Source organism: Nesoenas mayeri (assembly GCF_963082525.1).
Source record: "Nesoenas mayeri genome assembly, chromosome: 14".
Classification (NCBI taxonomy): Eukaryota; Metazoa; Chordata; class Aves; order Columbiformes; family Columbidae; genus Nesoenas; species Nesoenas mayeri.
The window spans coordinates 15899907-15924452 of NC_137556.1; the positions used below are offsets into that span (position 1 = coordinate 15899907).

At 37.8% G+C, this 24546-nt stretch overlaps 1 protein-coding gene across 1 annotated transcript in view; it reads right to left on the reverse strand.

Moving 5' to 3' along the window:
* Positions 1-24546, reverse strand: part of DOCK2 (dedicator of cytokinesis 2) — a gene marked incomplete at its 5' end in the record, with an annotated part of 169343 nt that overhangs the window by 141366 nt on the left and 3431 nt on the right. Inside the window, 16 exons of the mRNA XM_080353427.1 lie at positions 1684-1787; positions 1863-1935; positions 3377-3475; positions 5880-6004; positions 6830-6955; positions 7316-7392; positions 8341-8416; positions 8958-9093; positions 9581-9662; positions 10277-10431; positions 11166-11301; positions 13263-13411; positions 14817-14913; positions 15057-15112; positions 16320-16360; positions 19424-19507. Of these exons, the coding sequence (XP_080209553.1) occupies positions 1684-1787; positions 1863-1935; positions 3377-3475; positions 5880-6004; positions 6830-6955; positions 7316-7392; positions 8341-8416; positions 8958-9093; positions 9581-9662; positions 10277-10431; positions 11166-11301; positions 13263-13411; positions 14817-14913; positions 15057-15112; positions 16320-16360; positions 19424-19507 (1616 nt within the window). The remainder of the gene's footprint in view (positions 1-1683; positions 1788-1862; positions 1936-3376; positions 3476-5879; positions 6005-6829; positions 6956-7315; positions 7393-8340; positions 8417-8957; positions 9094-9580; positions 9663-10276; positions 10432-11165; positions 11302-13262; positions 13412-14816; positions 14914-15056; positions 15113-16319; positions 16361-19423; positions 19508-24546) is intronic.

The following is a 24546-nucleotide window of genomic DNA, read 5'->3' on the forward strand; positions in this document are numbered from 1 at the left end:
ATTAGACTTGGATAATGGATAAAAAACGTCCATGTCCCAGCATGATTTGTCAAAGTAAAGCACATGTCAATGTTGGTCAGCAAGAAAGGCTGCAATGACTATGCGGGGAAAATACTACATTGAAGTTGTAAAAGTACGTGTTTTAAGGTGCAGTAAGGAGCTATGAGGGGTTACATCACTAACAAAGTAAAAACAAGAGCTGATTTCTCATAAAAATGTCAGTAGCTACAGAACACAATAGAAAACTGAGCATCACCTTGAATACTGTACACAGGGCATAGACTACAAATTGACCACAAAGAGACCTAGACAGACAGGCAAAACCCTTATGCAGCAAAACAGACAGCATTTTAAGATTGTATCAAGCTTGCCAAATCATTACTTCTCAGAATTTCTGGAACAGAAGAGAACCTTGACTTCCTCTGAGACAAGTTAGACAGACAATGGGGAAAAGACTTCAAATTTTTGTCCAAAAGTCTCTTGAAAAGATTCAACACCCGAAGGCAGTAAAAATGAAGTACACTGTTTAAACTTTGCAGTTTTCAAATCACTTATTTTGAGAGGCCAGATGTACGACTCTTTAAAACATTTACAGCTTACAATTACTGTTTTTAATGCTAGAATAGGCGAACATATGTCAGAAAATCTGTCCATTTCTCCCTAACATAAACTAGGTCAACTCTGTCTAGCATTCCTCATCTAAGGTGTAGCTTAGGGAAAAATTACAAGGTTGATGCAGGAATTAATAAGATGACATTTCACAACCAACATTAACCACACAGCCATACAATGTGATCATTATTTTCCTTCCGGTCTGAGTATTTATCAGTGTTGGTATCAATGAAGAGAAGATAAATAACTATACACTGCCGTTCATCTTTGTTGGACTACCTAAACAACTTGATTTAGTTCTATGCATCTCACTTATTAGTTTAATGTTATAGCAAACTAGTTTCACGGAAAGAACATTAATAAATACCTAAAGCAAAAATTCTTCTGTCTTGGAAGTGATTTCTGGTTCTTAATTCCTGACAGACACTATTCTCCAAGGGAAGGAAAAAACCAAAACAAACCCAACAAAAAAAACCCCACCCCCACACAGACACAAAACACCACAATACACCAACTAAAACCAAATCTTGAGGTATCTTTTCCCTGCTTCAGTTCAGCGAAAAATGAGAGCTAGACAAAACTGATATTCACATGCCAAATCAAATTCCCTAAACTTTCACTGTTGTACCTAAGTAACTACACAGAGCAGTTTCAAACAACCAGTTCCCTAAGATCACATTCCCACGTGACAAATATTCTAAATGAAACAGAACACCATGTTTCTCTCGCTTCAGCAAGAGCAATGGAACACCATCCAGGTACTGAGGTTTAGCGTGACCTCCTCTATACTACAGAAGGTCAAAAGCACAAACTTCAGTAAAAATAGTAGAAAGAGCAACTGTCTTTCATAGTGCTTAGGATAATGCCTCTCTCTAATTAGAATGTAGAGCCATGTTTACTGACCATGGAGCAAGTTACATCATTTCTGTGTTTAAATGAAAAATATAATATTTCTCTTTGATAGAAAAATAAATTTATCCTAGCACTAAGAAAATAAACAATGCAGTCAAAGACAACAGCGTGAAAAAAGGTGTCCTGTGGGGGAAAGAAAGGAAAAAATTGATCCAATACCTTTAGGACTACCAAGTCATGGATTCCATCTTGAAGAGTTGTTCCATCCTCCTTCATTAGTCTTATGTAGGCCATTGCAAAATTCTTTTCTCCTTTGTCTTTAGCTGCAAAGCAAAATATTTTCAGTTGACTACCCACCAACAGATTAAAGTTCACTCAAGTAAAAATTCCCTACTTACACTCTTGAGATGACCTGTGTCTGAACATGAAGCGCAGATGTATCCTTTGCATGTCTTCAATGGGGACAGCTACCTTTTGTAAAATCAGAAAACAATCAATAGAGTTATGGGGGGCAAGGGGAGCAGGTAATTTCACATGTAGTGAGCTCATATCTTAGAATAAACAAGCACCGCTTCTGCTGGGTCCATAATGCCTTTCAAAGACCATTTAAAACAATTGAGGCTGATCACAGTAGGAGAAGAGGTGGCTTATAAGCAGTTACCTGTTGGACTTTGCTCAAAGTCTAGCACCACCAAAGAAATGAGGCACTGAACCCAGTGAGTTAAAGCACGCATGTGCTTGTATGCTAGAAAGTATATTGCAGTCTTATTACCTACTCCCTTAACCATATAGAATCATGCAACACCTCTGCACTATGAAAATTCCATATTTCTTATACATGGACTGACAACCACTTTAAGAAACAAGTGAAAAAGTTAAGAAAATTCTAGTGAAATAAATTAAGTACATTTTTGTTATTAAATTCTGTTTCAAAGGGTTGAGTAGAATCCCAGAAACTCATGACTGCTTTATTCTTAAAATACCATACCTACTCATAACAAATGTAGAACAATAAAGGCCAACTGCATAAGAAAAAGCACAAGTTGTTATATTTCAAGTTTTAGAACTCTGAACTCGGTAAGATTTGTATTCGTTTGTGTTCATTCACAACTTTTCTTTACAAATGTTACTGAATAACTCCTTCACCTTAACTATGCTTTTCAGAAGGATCTGCTGTTAATGATTCTGTATAAACGTCTGAATTACAGAATAAGCTTAGCAAGAATCTAATACAGTAAGCAAAAAACAGAATGGTTCAATGTTTTCAAAACAACTAATAAGCTTGTTTCAAATTATACGTCCATTTCCTTCCTGTCCTGTTCAATTTCAGCAATATACCTTAGTGTACTAATCGCAGTTTTAATATACATGACAATATCCTCTTCTAGACTTGTCCTCAAAAAAGCATGCTTGCTAGCAAGCCTGAAGCATGCTCGATAAGAACTACTAGAAGTTTCTGGGCATTTTCCAGTCAAAGATATTAAACCTAAATTGGATAATTATTGGTCTGTCTCCAAATCCAAAACAGTCTTTTCTCTCTTAAACTGTAATATTTAGGTGGGTGGGATACGGTTTTTGTTTCAGTTTAGTTTCTGGTCATGAAATTCAAGCTCATCTCCACTGTTTCACCTAATAGGAGCAAATGCACTATTTTTTATGAGCCTTGTTAGGATATAAGGTTATCTAATAAGAGCTCATCTGCTTTGCTAAATAAAATCTTACATTGTTTTCTAGGCCAAGTTTTAAGCCTCAGTAACCATGTATCTCTAATAACTGACGTACGACTGAGGCTCCATCCTTCCAGCTGTATTCGGGACTACATTATTTTTTACAAAAAGCTGATGCTGTACAAAGCTCTATGTGAGGTAGCAAGAAACAAAGCGAAAAAAAGTGAAAATCACCTACACCATACCTTTAACGTTTCCATCCAACGGGGCTGTTTGACTTGATAGTAAAGAACTGACCTATATTCACTCACGGGTTTGTCCCCCGCTCCCAGGCAGACAGCATTCTTACAAAAAGAAAGGAAGAAAACCGTGCTTAGTGGCTCATTAACTTTGTGTAAAGTTTTATGACTTGAGCAAAACCAACCAGCCCAGGCAGGTACCGACCCGGAGCCTTCCCCGGGATTCCCATCCCTGCCCATGATGGCGGCTTCACCTCAGCACCGCCAGCCCTGCGCAAGCTGCACCCTCTGTTGGCCTGGGCTACAACGCCCCAGGATGGGCCAGCACCGAGTCCACTTCCAGCGTAAGGTGGGAATGACCTATTAGAGAGCAGTGTAGGGTAAAGGGACCTGTGATTCTGGGACCTGGGGGTCCTGGGGACAGCAGGGTGACCATGAGCCAGCACTGTGCCCTTGTGGCCAAGAAGCCAATGGTACCTGGGGTGGGTTAGAAGGGGGTGGTCAGTAGGTCAGAGAGGTTCTCCTGCCCCTCTGCTCTGCCCTGGGGAGACCACACCTGGAATCTTGTGTCCAGCTGTGGCCCCTCAGTTCCAGAAGGACAGGGCCTTTCATCCAGGCACAGATGAAACTGACCTTATATAAGCTACACTAAATACTGCAAAGGTGCAATTTTCACACTGAAAATCCAGTGAATCTTTGAAGGCAGCTTCAAACACCATAGAATCACTTTGGTTGGAAGAGACCCACAGGATCATCGAGCCCAATCAAAGTAAATCTAGCACTAAACCATGTCCCAAAGAACCTCATCTAAACGCCTTTTAAACCCCTCCAGGGATGGTGACTCCAGCACTGCCCTGGGCAGCCTGTTCCAATGCCCCACAGCCCTTTCCAGGAAGAATTTTCTCCTAATATCCAATCTAAACCTCCTCCGGTGGGGATCATCAGGATGCCTTGAAACAAGAAGGCTGTGATGCTGATACCCAAAGATGATTTGTAAGGTCTGGTCAGAGCAATTTAACTGAAGAAAGGTATGTCTCATCTGCCTGAAGCCAGATATCTCAAGGTTTCTACACCAACTTGTTTGAATATATCCTGTGACATTTATTTGGAATAAAAGGCCTTTTACTTAAAATTGTAAATCTAGTGCTTCAGCTGAAGCTAGTGTGATACCTGAACAGAGCCAATGAGTTTCCTGATTAGTGAACATAAACCTGTTTTCATCTGTGGGTAGTTAGAAACATGGAAATTAATATAAATTAATGGGTTTGAAAATTTATTGGTATTAATTTAGATTTTGAAGGCTAAAAGGGGAAAACTGTTACTTTTGTTATTAGTTACATTCAACAGCACTTCAATTGACTCCTCAAAATTGTCATTTAAACAAGTCTAAGACATATCATCCACAGAAAAGAGTCATGAGTTGAACATACATTCCAGATCATAGAGTGACAAATCCACTTTCTCCCAGCACTGGGAGAAACGATGCATATGCAGAAATGAACATAAACTTGGAATGCAAGACTGAATGCTTTACAATAGGTTAATTTCTTTAGGTAATTATTTGGTATATGTATTTAAGTTTATTAGCTGTGAATAGACAGGACAGAGGTTGGTGACATGGATTTCACAGCAGAGCTAACTTCTGGACATGCAAGTCATGTATTTTCAGAGGTACAGGTAGCAGTTTGTAATCAGGATTACAACTCGTCGTGTGGACCCTAAGCGTTACATGAGTTGAGCATTTACTTCATCCCAGCTTTGAAGTTACAGTTTAGGTCAAGCATTTAATTGTAGTTCATAATCACATTTCAGCAAGTCATGAACCATAATGAGTTACTCCATCTTTATTTTATCTCAAGAAGTGTCAGTGTGATTTCACCCTCATGATCACAGTACTGATTTAGTGAACAGTATAAAATTCAGAAAAGCAAAGGCCAGAAATCCCCCTGAATACTGGTCTTAAAAATCCTTAAGGAAAACACAAAAATTCCTTAAAACAGAAACAGATAAGCAAAAAGACACTGTAAATATTTAAGTTGCGTATGTACAGCATCCACACTCCTCTGTTGTCACTAATTATTTGTCATGTAATTCATCCAAGGAACAATGACACAGTCTTCCTTGCACAAATCAAGGGTTTGTTATGTAGCAGAAATGGTACTTAAACATTTAAATCTACAAATTGTATTCCTCTGGGAATTTCCACAAGAAAAACCCTAGAGTAAGAATGCAGTAATTGTCAAAAATAGCACTTGTTCCTTAGCACAGCTAAAATAGGTCATTCAGTGGTAGTCCTCATTACAGCTTTATGCAAGACATTTATAGGACCCTAATACATCCGTCACTTTAAACATCATAAAACTTATCAGTCACAAGATTTCACAAGATGGCTCAGGATGGGAACTGCAATATTTTTAACAATGGTATTTTATAAAAAATTAAAAGTTTAAGGCTTACTTATAAATGTAACTCATTTCTATGTCTATCATACAGAAAAAAGAAAACTTACTGGCATCACTTTTCCTTCTTCGTCACAGACACACATTATCACCTCCACATTTCTCTGAGTTGTTTTATTGTATTTATCAAAATCTCCATACAGCAATGTAATATAAATGTCATTTCTTATATCTCCTAAAAAAGAAATGGAAAGATTAAAAAAATCAATGAAAATGCTGTGAGAGCATAGGGTCAACAACTTCACAAGAGTACCTCTTTCTGCATTGAAACAGATACATGTGTCTTATTTTCCACCTGAAATTAACTTTTCAGCTCTGTTATTCTTAACTGAAAAGATACTACAATGTGATGTGAAAGGAACCAAAGGAGGGTCCTCGAAGTGACTTGAAGCACTTCTCGTCCTGCACTGACACCTGCTGGTGAAGTGGCCCATTATGTCGCTACTGAACTTTCCCCAAGTGCTCAGCTCTCTTTCTAGAGGGAGCTTCAGATTTTCGTTTTCTCCTGTGAACAAATTAATATGACTTTGTAAAGTATCGAGAGTTGACTTGAAGGATTTGATGTGGGGAATGCTGTTTATTCTTTCAAAAGGAATACTGCAGTGAGTGACTTCAATTGGACAATATCACAAATGGAAAAAAGAGATTGTAAACTCATGTTCATTATAATTATTAAATGAAAATAAAGTTAATTTAAAATTCAAGTAAGCATCCACCATAATCTACATAGAACACAAGGAAGCTGTGTACAAAGAGCTGGGATTATCCCTTACTGCCTTAATTTTGTTTTTTTCTATTTAAGTACTAAAAAAACTTTCCAAGGATTTAACTATTTTACATAAGCCTCTAATATTGGCACAAAACTTACAATGAAGCATGAATTCTAATGACCTTCTGAGTTACCCCTTACAGCAGTAAATAAGTAAGGCTGCAGCTGATGCTCATTAACCCAGGGAATGAAATAATACCCATTCCCATGTGAGAATAAAGCACCTCCTACCTGGCATGATTATTTCAGGAAACCCTAGCTTTCTAGCAACAACTGTGGTTCTGTCTACAAGATGCGGATAGTCCTTCCTAGTTTGAATCACATCTCCAACAAGCATTTTCACAGTTACCCAGACACCTATTAAGAGAAAAAAATATATATATTACATTTATGGTAAGGGGAAAAAGAAAAAGTAATCTGTCTTCAGATGGTTGCTTCTTCTACCCACCAAAACAGTGATAAGAATTCGCTTCCCCCGTTTCCTTTAGGTGAAAGAACTCTATAATGCAAAACTGTAGCTACTAATTTAAATAGCTCCTAAGATTCTGCAACAAACTCATGATTCTTGACTTGCAGCTTCAGTGCTGACCCACCTCCATGGTGCTGCTACGGCTCTAACAGGAAAGCCTTTCTCTAGAATGTAAACAATATAAAATGAAGTGCCAGAAAAATTACTTGTTACTTTACTTAAAGAAAAAAAAACATAATCTACTTTACCTTGTCCACCACTGTCTCCTTTTGATGCAGTGACTTTGCTTAGGAGACTGTGTAAAAAGTCATTCTCTGCCACTACCCTGCAGGAGAAAAACCAATGTCTGCTAGGAATTAAGTGCTAAATATATCAAACATGAAGAACATAAATGATAGACAGCCCTCAGTCCTCTTTGCAGTACTTGACCTTATTATACATTCTGTAATTTCATTACCTCTCACTCCAAGTTGCAGACCACTCACCCATTAAGCTTATAGGCACAATGAAGTGAAAAAAGATTAAATCGACAACTTTATGAACAGCATTTTGTGACAGAGTGACATATGAAAGGCTTGCATTTTGTAGGGATGCACAACCTGAACGCATTCACCAACATGCCAGTCCAGTCCAACTTCCCGGATAAACAGCCTGCTGGATGAACTTGGATTTTTTTTCTTCAGCTACTTTTGAAATTAGAAAATAAACTCTCACATAACAAATATGTTGGATGGAACTGTAAACAGTTTTTGGTCTCCATGGTAGATAGCAGCAGTGCTATGTAGAATGCATAAATACGTTTCCAGTGAGAACTGCATCTGATCTGTGAGTATCACATTTTTAGGCAGCTGGTCTGACTTTTGTTTCTCTGAAGGTAGTTAGTTAGTGTATGACAGCTCAAGTTCTTTTAAAACAAAGCCAAATTTTTACTCAGATTTTTTTCACATTCAAAACAGACTGAAGTACATAAATTACTAGTTATCCATACTTATCAAGCTTGCTGTTGGGTATGTATAACTATTAAACTTGGGTTTTGTTAAATAGGACATGGTACCAGCTGTGTGAAGGAGCACATTCATAGAAATATACAATCTTTTTACATGCCCAGTAACCCCTGTCAAGTCTTAAATGTCTTTTAGAGGTACTTAAATAATTAGCACTATTACAACATAAAATTATTAAAATAAAATTCTCGAAACATTTCAGATCGTTAAAGCAAAAATATATAGAAATATTTTTATGCATATAAAAAAGATATCTATGACTGTCTTACGGGTGAAACGGAATGAAATGCTGCTTTTCTTCATCACTTTCAGCTTTTCCTTTTATGATGTCTGTAATATCCATAACTAGAAGAGGAAAAGAAAAATCATCAAAACACATAATAGCATCACAAAATAGCTCCTATTATCTATCAATGAGGTACATTAACGTTCTTGTGCCTCAAGGTTAAGATAAATTTTTCACTGGCAAGCACTGTGGCCCACCAGGGGTAGATTTGTTTAGTTTAGTGCAAACTCCACACTACGAACATGACATTGCGTAAAGGGAGAATTACTTCAGGCCAGTTTTGGTCTAACCCTGAAAATACAGGTATGATTACATTGGTGGAGCTCTTGGGACAGTTGCTTTTATTTCTTTTACAATGAATTCTATAATCTTGCACTGTGCAGCAGTAAGTATGAATTATTAGGATATTAAATTCAACAGCACATTTCTGACCTGAAGAATGCTAATGTAGTTGCAGCCTTTAAGGACTTAAAAAAATATGGAAGATAGTTGATATAGCTATTTTGCATTCTAATATATCTCGGTAGAGATTCTATGGCCCAGGGTGGGCAAGTATCTCTTGGGTCCTCCTTCAGATGCAGCACAGGATACATCCGTTACCTGCCACTCCAAAAGGCCGCCTTAGTCCTTGTGTGTATTTCTTCGAGTTGCTGTCTCTAAGATCCATCCTTCCAACTCGGACTATTTGACAAACTAAATAAATTTTGTCTCTGCTAAGGTCTTTGTTTCCAAGATCCTATGATACAAATAAAAAAGAATTGAAACATTACTTAGGAAAGAACCAAACTGTGAAATTTAAACAGGACCTCCAGTAATAAATTGGGCCTCAGTAATAAATTGAGCCTCAGTAATCAATGAAAAAAAAAGATAAATAAATAAAACAAAAGCAACACCCACAACACACAACCACAAACTGAACCCACAGAAAGGATGAAAAAGCTGACAGTTTAAAGTTTGGAGAAAATATAAGGTAAGATAAATGGAGAAAATAGTAGCAATCAAGAGGTAGAACAGATAGCAAAAATATCAAGTCATTAGTAAGTTTGTGAGACAGTAAAGTGAAGCATTGTCACTGCCTTAAAGCACTCATGATTGGTCATCTTGCTCTGTTTTGCAGACTACTTCTGCTTCCTTCATCTTGCTTGATCTTCAGGAGTTCTGATAGTGACCATAGAGAAGAGACAAACCCATTTGCAAAGTAAGGTAAACTGGAAAACACTTACTGTGAATACAACTTTGAGATTGTTGAGCATATCAATTTCCTTTGGAAAGCCTTTACTCCCCCATCTCACCAAGTAGTTCTCACTGTTTTTAAGATAAATATCTTATTGTCATGTGATTTAAAAATTCTTCCCTTCCACAGTAAACTAAAAACACGGTACAGAACAAAGTTTGCATAACAGTCTGTGGTGATTTTTAAAATCTAATCCCAGACTAAAAAGACAAGTAGAATGCTATTCAAGATACCATCAATAAGTTCTGAACCTAAGAGGGAATGGCACCTTTTTTGGAGGAAGCATTACCATCCTCACAGTGTGTTTGACAGGGACACTCAACAGAATCTTAAAGTATCTTTGAATTTACAAGTTACTCCCATTTTGTCCCCTTCCCCTGTTTCAGCACTTGACTCCAAACACCACAACATTCCCCATCGAAAATAATCTCTTCACTTTTAAATGGTCTGAGGCTTTTCCAAAATTCTGAAATGTTCAATCTGGTAATTACCTGTCAAAATATTCGAGATCCCTTACCCTAGAATTCTTTAGTAGATGCCAACAACTAAATCTGTCCGCACTTCCTTTCCTTTTGCTTTTCTTCCTTTTCTTTATATATTGTACACAATACTATCATATTGGCAACTATTTTACTTCATTCTGGCCAGCTCTTTTTGCTACTCTTTTGCAATAAAGAAAGCTTACCTTATAACTGTTGATTTCTGAGGATCATATAGTGACATAAAGAGTTCTGCATCCTCTCCAATTCGGCAAACAAAATTCCTCACAAAGACATAGAGGCTGTGGGTGGGGGATGAAGACATTCGGGAATATGATGCATAATCTGGTTGATCCTTTGACTGCTCAGGAGGAGAAAAAAACATTAGCTAGATCCATTAATTAACATGGTGAGATACAAGCAGTTTTAATTTTTAATCATATGTAACAGTTAATCTTGAAAAATCATAGAAAATTCTGATAAAAACACTTGTTTCCAGCAAACAAGCATTGCCTTGTATATTCCTCTGAACGGCATTGCTTAATAACAGATATATATGACTAGCAAATGAGTTCCTGACCCTCAGTGATGCTTCACCAGTGTATCAAAAGCCTTTTCTACTACGAATCTAGAATGTTAGCAGGTTAGAAGGTGCAGGATTCTTCAACTCCAGACTAACTAACAAGCAGCAACACATTGCAAACAACTACTGTTGTCACAAGATCTTTGGAGCTTTGGTTAGTCTTAGCTTGCAGCCTGAACTCCAAGTATGGAACTGCTCGCTACACAAATCAGCTTATTGAGTAGCCCACAGATGGAAAAAGAAGTGTATTTCATTTAGGAATCCAAGAATAGATTTAGAACCAGCTTTAGACACAGGCTTTCAGCCTAGCCCACAGCTTGAATCCAGTACACAAATGCAACTAACGCATTTTGAGGCTTAGCTGTATTTGTAACACATGAATCTACTCCTAGTTCAGTCAGTGAAAGTATCTACCAGCTTTTACGGTAGAAGGTTACATCCTTCAACCCTTGTACCGGCTTTTCGTTTTGATTTTAGCAAAAGAAGAATCAAGTCGGGCCAGTCATTCCTACCATTTCCTCCTTAATTCGCTCAGTGATTTTATTAGTTGCCTCTTCATGTGCATGAAATAAGCTGATGACACTGGTTTTATCTGGATCCAAGATATTTCCATCTTCATCTCTAACTATTAGATCTAGCTCAAGTATCCTGTAAAAATATAAAAAACATAAACGTCAGGATTATTTCCTTCTATAAAAATAAAGCTTAGAAACATATGCAGACAGACCTGCTTCAAGTTTCAAAGCAATAAACTAAGTTTAAATACATGCAACAATATTTGACTGAAAAAAAGGAGCTAAACCTCTCAAATTTCTTTTCAAGTTGTTGTACAGTATTTATATGTTTTAGGAATTTATAGTCATGTCACCTAAGCTTTTAAATGCCTATCACATAAAACAGATTCACCGTGTTCAATGACCAAGTAGTCTTCATCTTTTCTGCTTTTTACGTATAACCTATGTAATCAGGATGCGTAGGATTTTCCTGTTACCTTTTTCTTTTATGTTGCTCCCTTACTCTCCCAGTCCCATTACTCAACTGGCTACTATGCTCTGTTGTCCTTTGCTCTCATACAAATCATGCCTCTTTTTTTTTTTTTGACCTCAACATTCAAAAATCAAATCTTGCCTCCATACCTCCTACATCTTCTTACAAATAGTGTCATGATGTCACCTCAGGCAAGAGATCCCCTTTCTCGCCTATCGAGGATTTCACTCCTTCACCCCCCCTAAAACTGGTCTAGTTCATGCTGGACTGTACCTTTCACAGTGTCTGAAATGGACGGGCTGCCCTTTTGGCACTGCTCATGTTGTTGAAGCAGCCTGTATCGGACTCCAAGCCATCTTCATCACCTTCCATGATGATCTGATCTGGTGTTCAATCTCCTCTCCCCCAATGACCCACTCAGCCTCCATTGCCATTCCCCTGTATTCCTTCTCTGCAGTTTGGCAAGTTTCCTTCACACATCACAACTCAACCCCACACTTCTGGGCACCTACACATACTTTTCCACTTGCACTTTTCCTCTATACAATCCCAAACAATTTTAAACAACTCTTCACCTCTGTTGCTCTGAAGGAGGAACCTTACTGTCTAATATTTTGGATAGAAGAGTATGAAAACAAAAGTCTGAAAGCAAAGAAATGCTAGCGCTGTCTTAATCTGTCTTGGAATGACCATTCAGTCCCACATAGTGTAGCAAAGATTCCCCATAGCATGTTTTATAAGAATACAATTTATCAGAAATCTGTGCATCCAAATCATATTGAACAAGTCAAAAGTTTGATAACATCTCATGGTCACTGTTCATGTCTAGCCACAGGTAACTAAAGACTTTCAGTTGCATATAAGGCTTCGAGACCACAACAACCACAGTCACTCGCAATAGATAAATACAGTTTATAAATAGATTCCAATGCCTACAAAACCAATACTGCAAAGATTTTTTTACCAAGTTCTTCCTCTTTCTCAGAGGACGGATTATCACTTGACCACACATAACCCCATTTTTGCCAAAAATATGTTGTGTTGCAGTGACTTTTCACTAGCAAGAAGCAGACAAGGCATTTTGTCAAATAACTAGTCTATCCCTGGTAGTTTCACATCTATTACCAGAACCAGAGTTCTGCCCGGAAATTCCCAAGTGAATTGGGGGGTAGGGTGGTGGTGTGGGGGCTTCAGCCAAGGCTCTGTACACTTCAGACTTCTCAGACCTTTGCTGTTTTTCCACCACAGGCTGGTCTCTCACGACCATGTCTGAAATGGTAGAATAACACTACTCGAGGGGGGCTATGTTTGTGAAGGACGGACAAGTTTTGGGTGCCAAGTACACTAACATTATATGTCTATAAAAAACAGTTATCTCACCTCCAATTTTTACAATAGTCAAGCTCATATATCTATAATTAACAAATAAATTAATATTTAAGTGATTTGCTATGGGAAGCCTCAACACAGTATCTAATATTATCACAGAAATAACAGGGAAAACTTTGAAAAGGAAGATGCAATATATCTACACCTCGCATCATGTAAACAGAAAACCTTAATCTCTGTTCTAGCTGGGTGCTTTAAAATCATGTTTTCCAGAGGCAATATACACTACTTACTTGTTCCCATAGTCAATTTTGGAAGTGACTTTCTGTTTGAGCTCTTTGAGCTCATCTTTTGGCAAAGTCCCGGACAGAAGCTGTGACCGCCACTCCATTAAGTCATACATCATAGACTGCACCTGCTGGAACCGCTCTTTCTTATTTGTCTGAGACAAAAGAAGACAATAATAGATTTCAGCCTTCAAGTTGAAGTGAAACATTGGTCTTGAGCATTAAAGAACTTGTCATATTTAATGCTAAATGATTGCATGAGCAAGAATTAGGCAAAGTACTGAGCCTGGCTTCTTTCCTCCTCTCATCCTACAAATTGTGAAGGACAGAATTTCCCATATGACCGTAAAGAAATGACATTAAATTGAAGCAGTTTGTCTGGGGACAGCAAACAACATGATTTTTGTTTTATTTAATTGTGCTGGTTTAAAATTCGTTAACTAAGTTTCATCAAGAGAAAACATTATAGAACCAATTTACTTCTGTATGAGATACTGATTAGAACATGCTGGGAACAGTAACACTGGATTGTGGTATTAATACATTTAAGAGAAAAGAGAATAAATGCATAGAAGTCACTAAAGCAGTTCCAGCGTCAATCGGTGAAACAAGTTTTAGTTGTTGACTTTAACAAGAGGAACACTAAGAAGTTACATGTTTCAGAAAATAAACTAATGAGGAAAAACTACACCATATTCAAGATTTCTTCCTGGAGCAGTCAATGCAAGATTTTGAAACCAGTTGTCCATTACAAGAGACTACTCAGGTACTAGAGAATTCACCATATTTTGAGGTTTCTCTAGTCAACATTTCAACCTAAGTCTGACAGCCAAAAATTCTTAAACAAGTCACTAGAATCAACAGGGATTAACGTAGGATTACAACATGCAAAATTATTATGTACATGTAAATATTAGCCTTCTACACTTCAAATTCAAGTTTTATCTCTCAGTCTTGTAGTCCAAGAACAGGTATAACATAAGAAGGGTTTGGTCTCCGTATAAAGGATCATTGAGGCCTGCAAAAATATTTCAGGTCCAATTAAAATAAGAAGATAAATTCAGAAAAGGAAAAAAATAATTTTCTTCAAGATGGAAAAAACATGTTTTTCTTTAAGAAATGTAAAATTAAGATAGTGAAGGTAAAAAGATCAGCTTCTTCAAATTGCCAACTGTTAATAGCTACACAATCCCAGAACTTTTGTTCTAGCATCCCAAGAACATGGTGAATCTTCTTTCTTTTATCTTAGTTATGTTTGATACTCCTATCTTGAAACTTGCCAACTCTACAAAGGAAGAACTAAGCAAAGTTTATCATGTACAGGATATTCAAGGTTGAAACTAAAGGCATAAAATTACACCACACCTCAGCAGTGTCAGCCTTTTAATTTAAAGCCATTGAAGAAAATTACAATCATCTAAGCAGTGATGAAGAAGTAATTTCTTAAATCCTCACAGATAGTGCCCTGCACCTAAGAAGAGAGACTAATTTGAACAAGGTCCCAATATGCATAGATAGGACTAATGAAGAGGGCACACACAGCGTGCAAAAATGTCGTACCACATAGAGCTGTTTCCAGATGCTCCCCCATTCCCAGAGGGTAGTGGTGACTTCTTGAACTAAAGGAATTTCAGCAGGTATTATATTTTCTGTATGTCTAGGAAAGAGAAGAAAAATTAACACAATGCTGCATTTCATGGGTTTATTTTATAGCTACTGTGTTCAAGGCACATAAATGTCTTAAAACTCATTCTTTAGCAGATTAGATCCTTAATGTAATAAAACAGTGAAATTCAATACCTTTTCTTTTCAACAGTAACTTCCTTGATGTGGATGAAAGATTTAGGAAATATTCCCTGGTAAAAGAAACAAAAATAAGGTGTTTTTAAGCATATCAAAATGTAGTCTGGTTTTGGAGGCTGTGGTATCAGTTGTTTTGTAAGTTTCTCTGCAGATTTGCTTTATTTTCCTAGGTTATCTGAAATTCTGCTTGCAAATTAACTAATTGACCTTGACTGGATACTTAAAACCTATCAACATGCTGTGATTAGACCTCTCCGGTGTTGTTTTGCAGTGGGCAGTAACTTGCAGCGTCTATCAGTTGGGGTTCATGTTTTTTAGAACTTCACAAACATTCATCCATTCCTCTGTCTTTTAGGATGTCCAGTCATTGAGCAAGGAAGTAAAACAGTAAATGAAGCATCTAATAATTTCAAAAGGAAACTAAAATATTTACTATCACATACAGTTTGAAAACAGACACTAATTAGTTGGCTCTAAGCTAATGCAAGTTATTGCTAATACCTGCAAGCAACTGAACACAAAATAAGAAAAATGAGAAATAGAGACTTAAGACTGGTCTGATTTTGTTCTGATGGCATACTCTCTGCCAACAACCGGCCCTCTGCTCCCCAGATATCCCAAATATCCTTTTTTGAGTGATTGCCAAGGTTTTGTACCTCCTTTTTCCCGGCTACAGAAAGCAACTTCCACCAAATATTTCTACTGCAATATAGGCATGAGCCTCTAACTTCAAATTCCCACCTCTTTTATATTTGACACTAAAAAGTGTTTTTCTTACTGCTTAACTCAGGAGTCTAACCCAGGGTAAAAACTTAATTTGTGGGTTTCAATCTTTAGGTATAAGAATACTGACTTTTTTTTTAATTAATATGATTTTTGTACACTAGAGATCTATTTAAGAATTTAAGCCTGATGGGAGTTGTTTATATCGAATGGAGCCTAAAGAATCCTTAGCTAAAAAGTGCATAAACAGGCACATCAATTCAAAAAGTTCTTTCAAATGTTGTCTTCAGTCTGTTAACCTGAAAGCACAGTAATTTTTATTTCTTTGATCTGCTTCTCCCAGTCCTCACTTCTAGTATTTACCAACATTGCACAGGGCAAATCCTGATCAATTTATTCACCTTGAAATGAAAAGAGAATGGAGATAGGTGGCTTCAGAGATCAGAATAGGGCTATCTGATAAGAGCTACTAAAAACCCCACTTCATGGGTTGATTCCTTAAAAACAGTCTCATAGGAATGAATTGCATGCTCTTACCTCTGATCCTTTATGTCTTACTAGGTAACCCTTGTACCAACCTAAAAGGAACAAAGGGTGCACTTAGTATGCAGAATATTTGCATAAAAAGCATATAATAAAGTCACAGAGTTTGTTTTGTATGAGGACTATCTGGCATAAGATGTTTAAAAATTAATAGTTACTCCATAAATACATAGATGAACATAAAGTGAATATGAGTAAGGATATTTAGCATGGCTTGCACTTTAACAAACATGATTGTATGGTCTACTTTCAAGTCTTGCATAACAAGTAGACATAATCTTACCCAGAGTTAAACACCCGCACACTCACATAAAAAAGGTAGGATAAGCTGTTTTGTAATGTAATCTACAACACACACATGCACGTATTTATCTCTCTCAACCACGATCACTCATGACACTGGACAGCCCATGAAGCTCTCCTGATTGTGTTCTAGTATTGCTCCAATCCAGTACATGGTTGTTGTATATCCAACTTCCTTGAATGTAAGAGGAGCAAGCCATATTTCTGCATGACAAATCACAGCTTTTGGACACAACTTGAAGGACCATCTTCCTAGTGTAAAGTTCAAGGTAGTACCTCAAGAAAAGAAAGGCTATTATGGGGCTCCTGCTCCATTCATAGCTAGAAAGCTCTTCTGAAGGAAAAGTATTGCAGTAGTATTGCAGCATTGCAGTAGGTGCAATTAAAATACTAATTCAGACTTTGTTGCCTCTATGCCCCAGTTGAGTCACAATAAACTTCTACATAGAACCTAAAATGAAGAGTTCAACCTTACTCAGCTACAGAAGAAGCCACATCTAATACGCACACATTCCAACATTAAGGATCACCTGCACAGCAACAGTATTCAACTCCATTGAATACTACTTCTATTTCATCCCAAAGAAAGCCTTTTATGATGGAAAGCATGCATTTGAGTAAAGTTTCATGAACAGATATTATCTCTTCCCTACCACCGTTTCACTCTTACCATTTCTAACATAGCACAGGTGATTCAGCGACGCAACAAAAGCGTTAGAAAAAACCAAACCCAAACAGTAGTGTGAGAAAGTTAACGTTAAAAGTCACAGGACAACCGCTGACCTCAAGGACAAGCTCAGGACAGAATTTTTTTTTCAGGTTTTTACCGCGTATCTTCTCAACAATGAAATTCCGAATGACTTCTAAAACTGAATTATTTGCATATAGTCTCCAATTTACAACCAAGTGCATAAAATCTATTTAACCCCATTTGCTGTGACTGCACGTGTGTGTTCTGTGCATGTATTTTGTGCATGCAAAACAAACTAAAATAGCACATAAAATGAACACAGGAAATAACCTGTTACTGGTGGTTACTCTTCAGCTGCAGCTGGCAGCATATTTTTAAGATACCTGATAAAATATTAACTTCCTCACTAGCAAAATATGAAAGATTCTACTTGTTCATTGACAAGCAGATTTCATAAAGGAAACTATGACACAGCGTGCTAAAGGCAGAAGATTCAGGAAAGACTTTTAGATAAAACACATAACCCCATAAGGTGACGACTCAACTTATTAGGCTGGCCTGACAACAATTGTACCACAGGAGTCGGAAACCTGAAATGCTGTTTTAGAAATTAACAGAGCCAATGTATAGATGAGGAGGTTTCTGGTTTGCCAATATATTTTTTTCTTAATCAAAATATTTAGAATGGAGGTTTTAACACCTATGCAGACCTTTCATGTTTTTTAGGAGAGAACACAAATCATTACTCATGACTTAAAGAAAAGTATCTGTTGACTAATTGTCTAATGAGTGAAATCAGTATACTCACCAATGCTTAGAGATATTGAATTTCTCTTACAAATAGGAAAAAATAAATAAATAGATAGATAGATGGATAGATAAATAAATAACTATATACATATATATATATATATATACACACTTCTGTACTCCAAAACACAGTAGGTATAGTTTCACAGATGCTCTTCTCCCAAAGAGTTGGTTCCAGGCAAAACAACGTGAGGTCTCTGAAGTGGAATGGGCTGGGCTCAAACAGCTGCAGATTCTTTGCAGCCTTATGACCACAACATCCAAAGTGTCTTGCAACACTGAGCTGTCTCCATAACTGCATAATGCAGCTATTGGCCTTTCTCTTGAACATAACTGTAGTTATTAAGATCCAGCTGACAGACAGTGGGAGCAGGTAGTAGAAAATATTTTTACATTGCATTTTGAAAAGCTTGAAGCACTTGATTGTTTTTTTTAAGCTCTTACCTGGTCAAGAACGTCACTGCAGATTGAAAATAAATTACTATTACAAAGATGCTTTCCAGGTACCTAACAGTTGAGTTAGTAATAATAATTGCACCCTTATTGCTTTATAGTAATAAAAACTTCAACAGGTCTGGCAGACTTGTTAGAATTCAGTCAGATTGTGAAGGTACAGATGAAACCAATATGGAGAAATACATTATCACTACAGTATCGACAATTAATTCAGCTTCACAAATGTATAAAATTTTATGTTCACCTGTTTTTTCATTACTTGTATTTAGTTTACACTTATGCCAGTTGGCCACATATCTCCACATACCAACTAGATAAGTCTGGATCAGCCTATTGACTCTCGATGATGCATTACTTGACATGGACTTCAGCTGTTTAGCATCTTCAGTAAGTTGGATGGTTTTCAGAAACATTTCTATCATGCTGACCTACAGACTGATTTAACCTGCTGGATTTCCATCTTATGCTATAGGATTATGAAGCTGCTGAGTATCTCCTAGCAACAAATATTTCATTTAGAGGCAAAAATGTACTCCATTAAAATTTCAATCAAATCTAACCTAACTTCCATAAGATATATTACAAGCTGTCATGAACTTCACATGCACCTTTATGACTTCCTCCTTTGGTGATAGCTTCCCCAAGAAACCACATGGACTGAAACACTTCTGATTTTGGCTATCCAAAAATGACTAGGTTCTTCCTCAAAACAGAACCCCCACCACCAATACAAATAAGAGTGTTAGAAAACTACTGAAGTAACAGGGGAAACACTGGGAAGTAAAAGGATTAAGTTATTCACACAGAGAAACCTATAGCCTGAAGGGAACTGACTCACCTTCACAGGACTCCAAGATATGGACCACATCACCGATCTGTAGAGGGAGTTGTGGTATTCCTGTGCCTTTGAAATTGTAAATAGCTGAAAAGTTAAAGGACAAAAATACTGGTTTTCAATATGGCCATACACTGCAGTTAAACTAAAACGTATACATGGTTAAGATTCTGATACTAGGGTAAACGAACTAGAATAAATAAACAGAACCATAAATCTATCAACAAACTTCATCTGTTACCATTACTTAATATATTTTCTCACGAATATGCAGAGGTGTTAAAAATGGCTAGTGCCAAAACCAAAAAAATCCAGTATATGCACAAAACCAAGCTATTTATAACAACTGTTCTGCACATGATTTAATAGCACCTATTTAGATACAGGTCTTCAATATATACCTGTTCATTGTGCTGGAGAATTGTTAGTCTACTGGGCTGACTAAGAATTTAAGTGCACAGTTTACAGAAATTTATGTGACACTGTTGACAAGGGACACAGAGACACATATGAAAAATGAAATTACTAGATTCTTTCCTGGGTTTAGATGCTTCATCTTAACATGAAACTGTGTTTCATATGGAAAGAGTAGAAATATCAGTCATTTTCTGTATTTAATCACTCTGAAAAGAACACAGGAGCAGCAGATTTTAAAAGGGTTCTAATCAGAAGCTTATCTATATGTGGTTAACGAACAGCTACGTTTCAGCAAGAATTCAAGACAGCAATCTTCTTGACTAGCTCTTACACTCTAGGGCTACAGGATGTGGGCTGCTATGGCAAGCGTTTGCTTTTGCATATTTTTTTTTCCACAGGCTTAGTTAAATGTAAAATGCTTAGTAAAATGCTATTTTACAATAGCATTACAGAGTAGAAATGGCTATTGAAGCGAGTGTCGCACAGGGAAACTGATTCAAACATGTACGCCTGAAACCACAATTCATCTGCACAAGCAGGAACAGGACACCAGCTGCTAACCGGGACCTCTGCTGTGCACAAAAGACTTTGGTCAGCAGGGGTTCCTTCCTTTGCTCATGACCATGTCCCGGTCCATCCACACAGAGAGAGCATCCACACTTGGACCATTTGGGACTGGGGGAAAACTGATGCAGAAAGCTGAGCCTGCCTTCAGCGTACTCCTGCATTCCTTCTGCTCACCCCTCCCAGCTTCTAAAGTAGGATGTTCATCTCTGCTGGGCCAAAACATATCCTAATGACACATTTTGCTTAAACACTTTACTTCATTAGGTTTAAAGGCTCAAATTAAATTGCTTGTCATGAAAATGCCTACAGTACAAGTGTAGAGCTAAATAATCCTCTTCACTTTTTCAAGTGTGCCATAAATTATGTATCTTGTTTCTTTTGCCATCATTATATTCATTATATTTCTGGAACAGGAATTAGAAGGAATTTCAGATTTAAATAAGAGGCTTATTAGATCATAATAAGTTCTTATTTTTATTGTCATGAAGTGGTTCTTCTTCCTGGTTGGGTAAAACAGGGTCTGAATCGTCCAACATAAGCAGGGAAAGAAAAAACTATCAAACAAACACACACAAACAACCAACACACACACACAGCAGTGAAGTGAGGCGCTGCTGTTCAGATTCAGAGATTCAGCTACTTATTCAAGAGAATCTTGAAGACATTTCCATGGTGATCCTCAGAAAACTGCCTTAGCTCAACACAAAATTGAATTTAAGTAGTAGAGGTGTATGGTATGTGTAGTTATATTCTAACTGGCTTCCTTTTATCAGTCCTGACACAGATTTCAATAACTGGAAGAAGGCAAACAACTCTCCTAAATTATGGTGAGGTATGTTTAAAGAGATAGTTCCACCGGAGTGTTTGGGAGGGGAAGTCATATCCACATTGCATATTGGCTTTGCTTTCTTAGAAACTTCATTTAACAGCAATGAATATATTGAAAAGTATAGTAACAAACTGGCAAAGGAAGTGACTATATCAGCTAAAACTTCTCTAAATGAGCAAGTGGAAACTTAATGAGAGAGATTTTACTGTGTTATGTGGATCATTTGGTAGGATGAGTTTAACAAAGTACTTGACAGAGCTTTAAGCTATCAACCTATCCAGACATTCTTTGATAAATTATCTCCCATATACCATTGCAAAAAACTCTGTGAACAATCAACCTAATACAATCAGCTGCATCCAGATATATTATCTACAGCACCAGACAGCTTAACTATCACATGTGCTGATTTTTCGATTATTAACTGTGAAAATTCTACTGTTATATCCAGTTACATCTTCTGTCAGCTGTAACTGATATAATTTCCCTTACAAACTGTGACACTGTTATATTGCAAGTATCACATGAGAACTCACCAGCCAAGAGGAGGGTTCCCTTTCCTTCAGCCCCTGTTGAGATCTTTGGGGTTGTGCATATGCAGATTTGTGTGCACAAACACAAATCTCACTTATGAAAACCTGCATGGATTTAAAGGGGTTTTGGTAGGAGACTCACAAGTGTTTTGTTTGTGTGGTGGTAGTGTTTGGTTTTTTGTTTGGGTTTTGTTTGGTTGGTTTGTGGGCTTCTTTTTCTGCTTTTTGTTGTCTGTTTGTTTGTATTAAATAAACTCACCAGCCAGTAGAAATAACGGCCCCTTCAAAATCACTCTGAAGAACCACTCCACTGCCTGGCACCCTCTATCCCAGCCATGAATACAAAAGGTGACAGTATCCTCAAGGCACACAAGGTGACCTGCCTGGGGACACCAGCGTTCATTCTGAATTCCAATAGCAATTAGTGACCTCGGGAGCAAGGTCCCAGCAAAGCTGGTGGAGAGCTGTGGACAGCACGTCCCTCCCCAGCAGGCAGCGCGAGGCTGAGGTGCTCCCATCTGCACTGTACCTGCACACAGGTGTGTCAGAGCCTCCCAGGAAGGCACAGAGAATGCCCGGGAACTCCAGCCTTAAAACAGTGCTCCTAAATACCCACTTTGCCGTTGCTCGAGAATACAGTTTGCAAATTTTCCCCTGGATCAGCAAACAATAAAAGGTACCTTTTTAGAGCTCACCATAAACTCAGTGGTAATTTTATAGCAGAACAAACACAAACAACACACAGAACACAAAAAAACCACAATCCAAACCTCCCTTAGATTCCAGGTGTTTGTTATAGCTCCTGCAGGAGATGAGCTGAAAGCCAACACACCACTACAACAATATTGCTTCAGAAAACAAGTCTAAGAACTACCATGTCAAACTGCTAGCACAAAACAATTTCCAAACTGCACTGTGCTCAACCACAGGTGGGCTTTGAATTGTACCTCAGGAGCAGTGACAAACCTCGTGTGGAAATATCGTGTAGTCCTAATAGGATTTCTTGACTTCTGGGAAGAAACTTGTAAAATTTGTGATCTAATATTCCAAGTTAAGGATCTCCCAGATCCTAAAATCTCACAGAGCAGGTGTTCTGTAATGAACATGACATTGTTTCCATTCTAATGAATATTTCACAGGTCAGAGACATGTACCACAGCTCAAGGTGGGTTAGAGGCTGATTTTATTGCAAATCGTGCTCAAAGGATCAGTTCTCAGACAATAATTAAATACACAGCTCTTACAAGCTTAGCCTTGGGGCCAGATGGAGGTTTTAGCTGACTTGAGCTACTTATTTTCCTTCTTAAACAACAATAAAGCCAGTATAAGAACCAACTAGTTTTATGAATATATTTTTTCTGACTCTTTACCTTTTCACAGGAAATAGTAGCATGGCCATTTTTCCTAGAAGCCTTTATGAAGAAGAGAGGGTTTAACTGTGCTTTTTTCTTTTATTGAAAAATTGCGGATAAAGAGTTTCCTTTTCCAGCTTTGTCCTCATCTTACCTCAGTTTGCCTCTTGTATTTCATGAAACTGCTGCTGTTTCCCAAGCAGTTAGAACAGTCTGTTGGGCTCAGGGGCTGCAGTTGCTGGAGTCGGCCACCTACCATGAACAAAGCTCTGCCTCCATTACAGCTCAGCCCACACAGATCTCACATAGGTGTAAAATCATTTCCAGAGGTCTTCAGCCGCTGAAATCTGACAAAGCAGTCTTTGCACTTAGGCTGAGCACATGCTTTTCTATAGTTTCAAAGAAGTCACCCACTTGTACCCCCAGCTTATGCTTCTAGTAGACAAATAGCCACTTTCAGATTCAGCAGTACGGAACTCTGACACTTAAATTTAATGTGCCGACATAATAATTTGCCAGCTCATATCTTTTCCACAAACATCATAGTTTCCTCAATGTCTGAGTAGATTTCAAGCATTTTTCCTCTTGCACATTACTAGGAAACTGTCATCCAAACCCCATAGCCTACCATGACTTGCCTGTCCTGTAGCACCCATGCAAGTAGCATACATTTGTGCTGAGCATGCTTCAAGAACTAGCCTCATGTGGAAATCAGCAATAAGGTTTCCAAGTGCAAAGCGGAATATTCGCTATCTGGAGTACCCTATTGAACTGTGTGACACCCCAAAGCGGGCACACAGCCCCCACCCTGGCATCACCAAGGAGCCCACGGGCATTGTGTGGGCTCCCTCATCTGCTCAGCCAAAGGCTGGGTCAGACACTTACAAGCTCACACTGCTGAGCAGTGCAAACTGAAGGTGTCGGGCACATTTCTGATAAAAGACTTCGAAACTCAACATGAGAATCATTCATCAGAGACTTGAAAACAAAGATCTTTGAAAACATAGGAGAAAAAATATCCCTAAATCATTAAGAAGTTTCCAGTCTATATTACTCCAAAAGCTTGTAAACTTTTAGACTTTGTCTCAGTAGACTCGGTTTGCCCATATTTCTTGCTTTTCCTGAGGCACAAAAAGCATGCCTACAACAGACCTCACATTAAAAAAGTACTTTGTGACTACGGTTGTCAGTACCCCGTATTCCAGGCCTCATTACTCCATGAGCTTTCTATAGTTAAAACTTAACAATTACCCTATTTTCCCCTCCAGTTTTTTAAGACCATATATTTATTTAATTTTTAACACCTCCTTTGAACTCCCTTCCAAACTAAATCCTCAGTATGACTATTTTCCCAACTGATTTTTTTGGGGGGAAGGGAAGAGGGAAGCACAGGCCAGGCCAGCTGGGGGTGGTGCTGTGTGTGTGTGT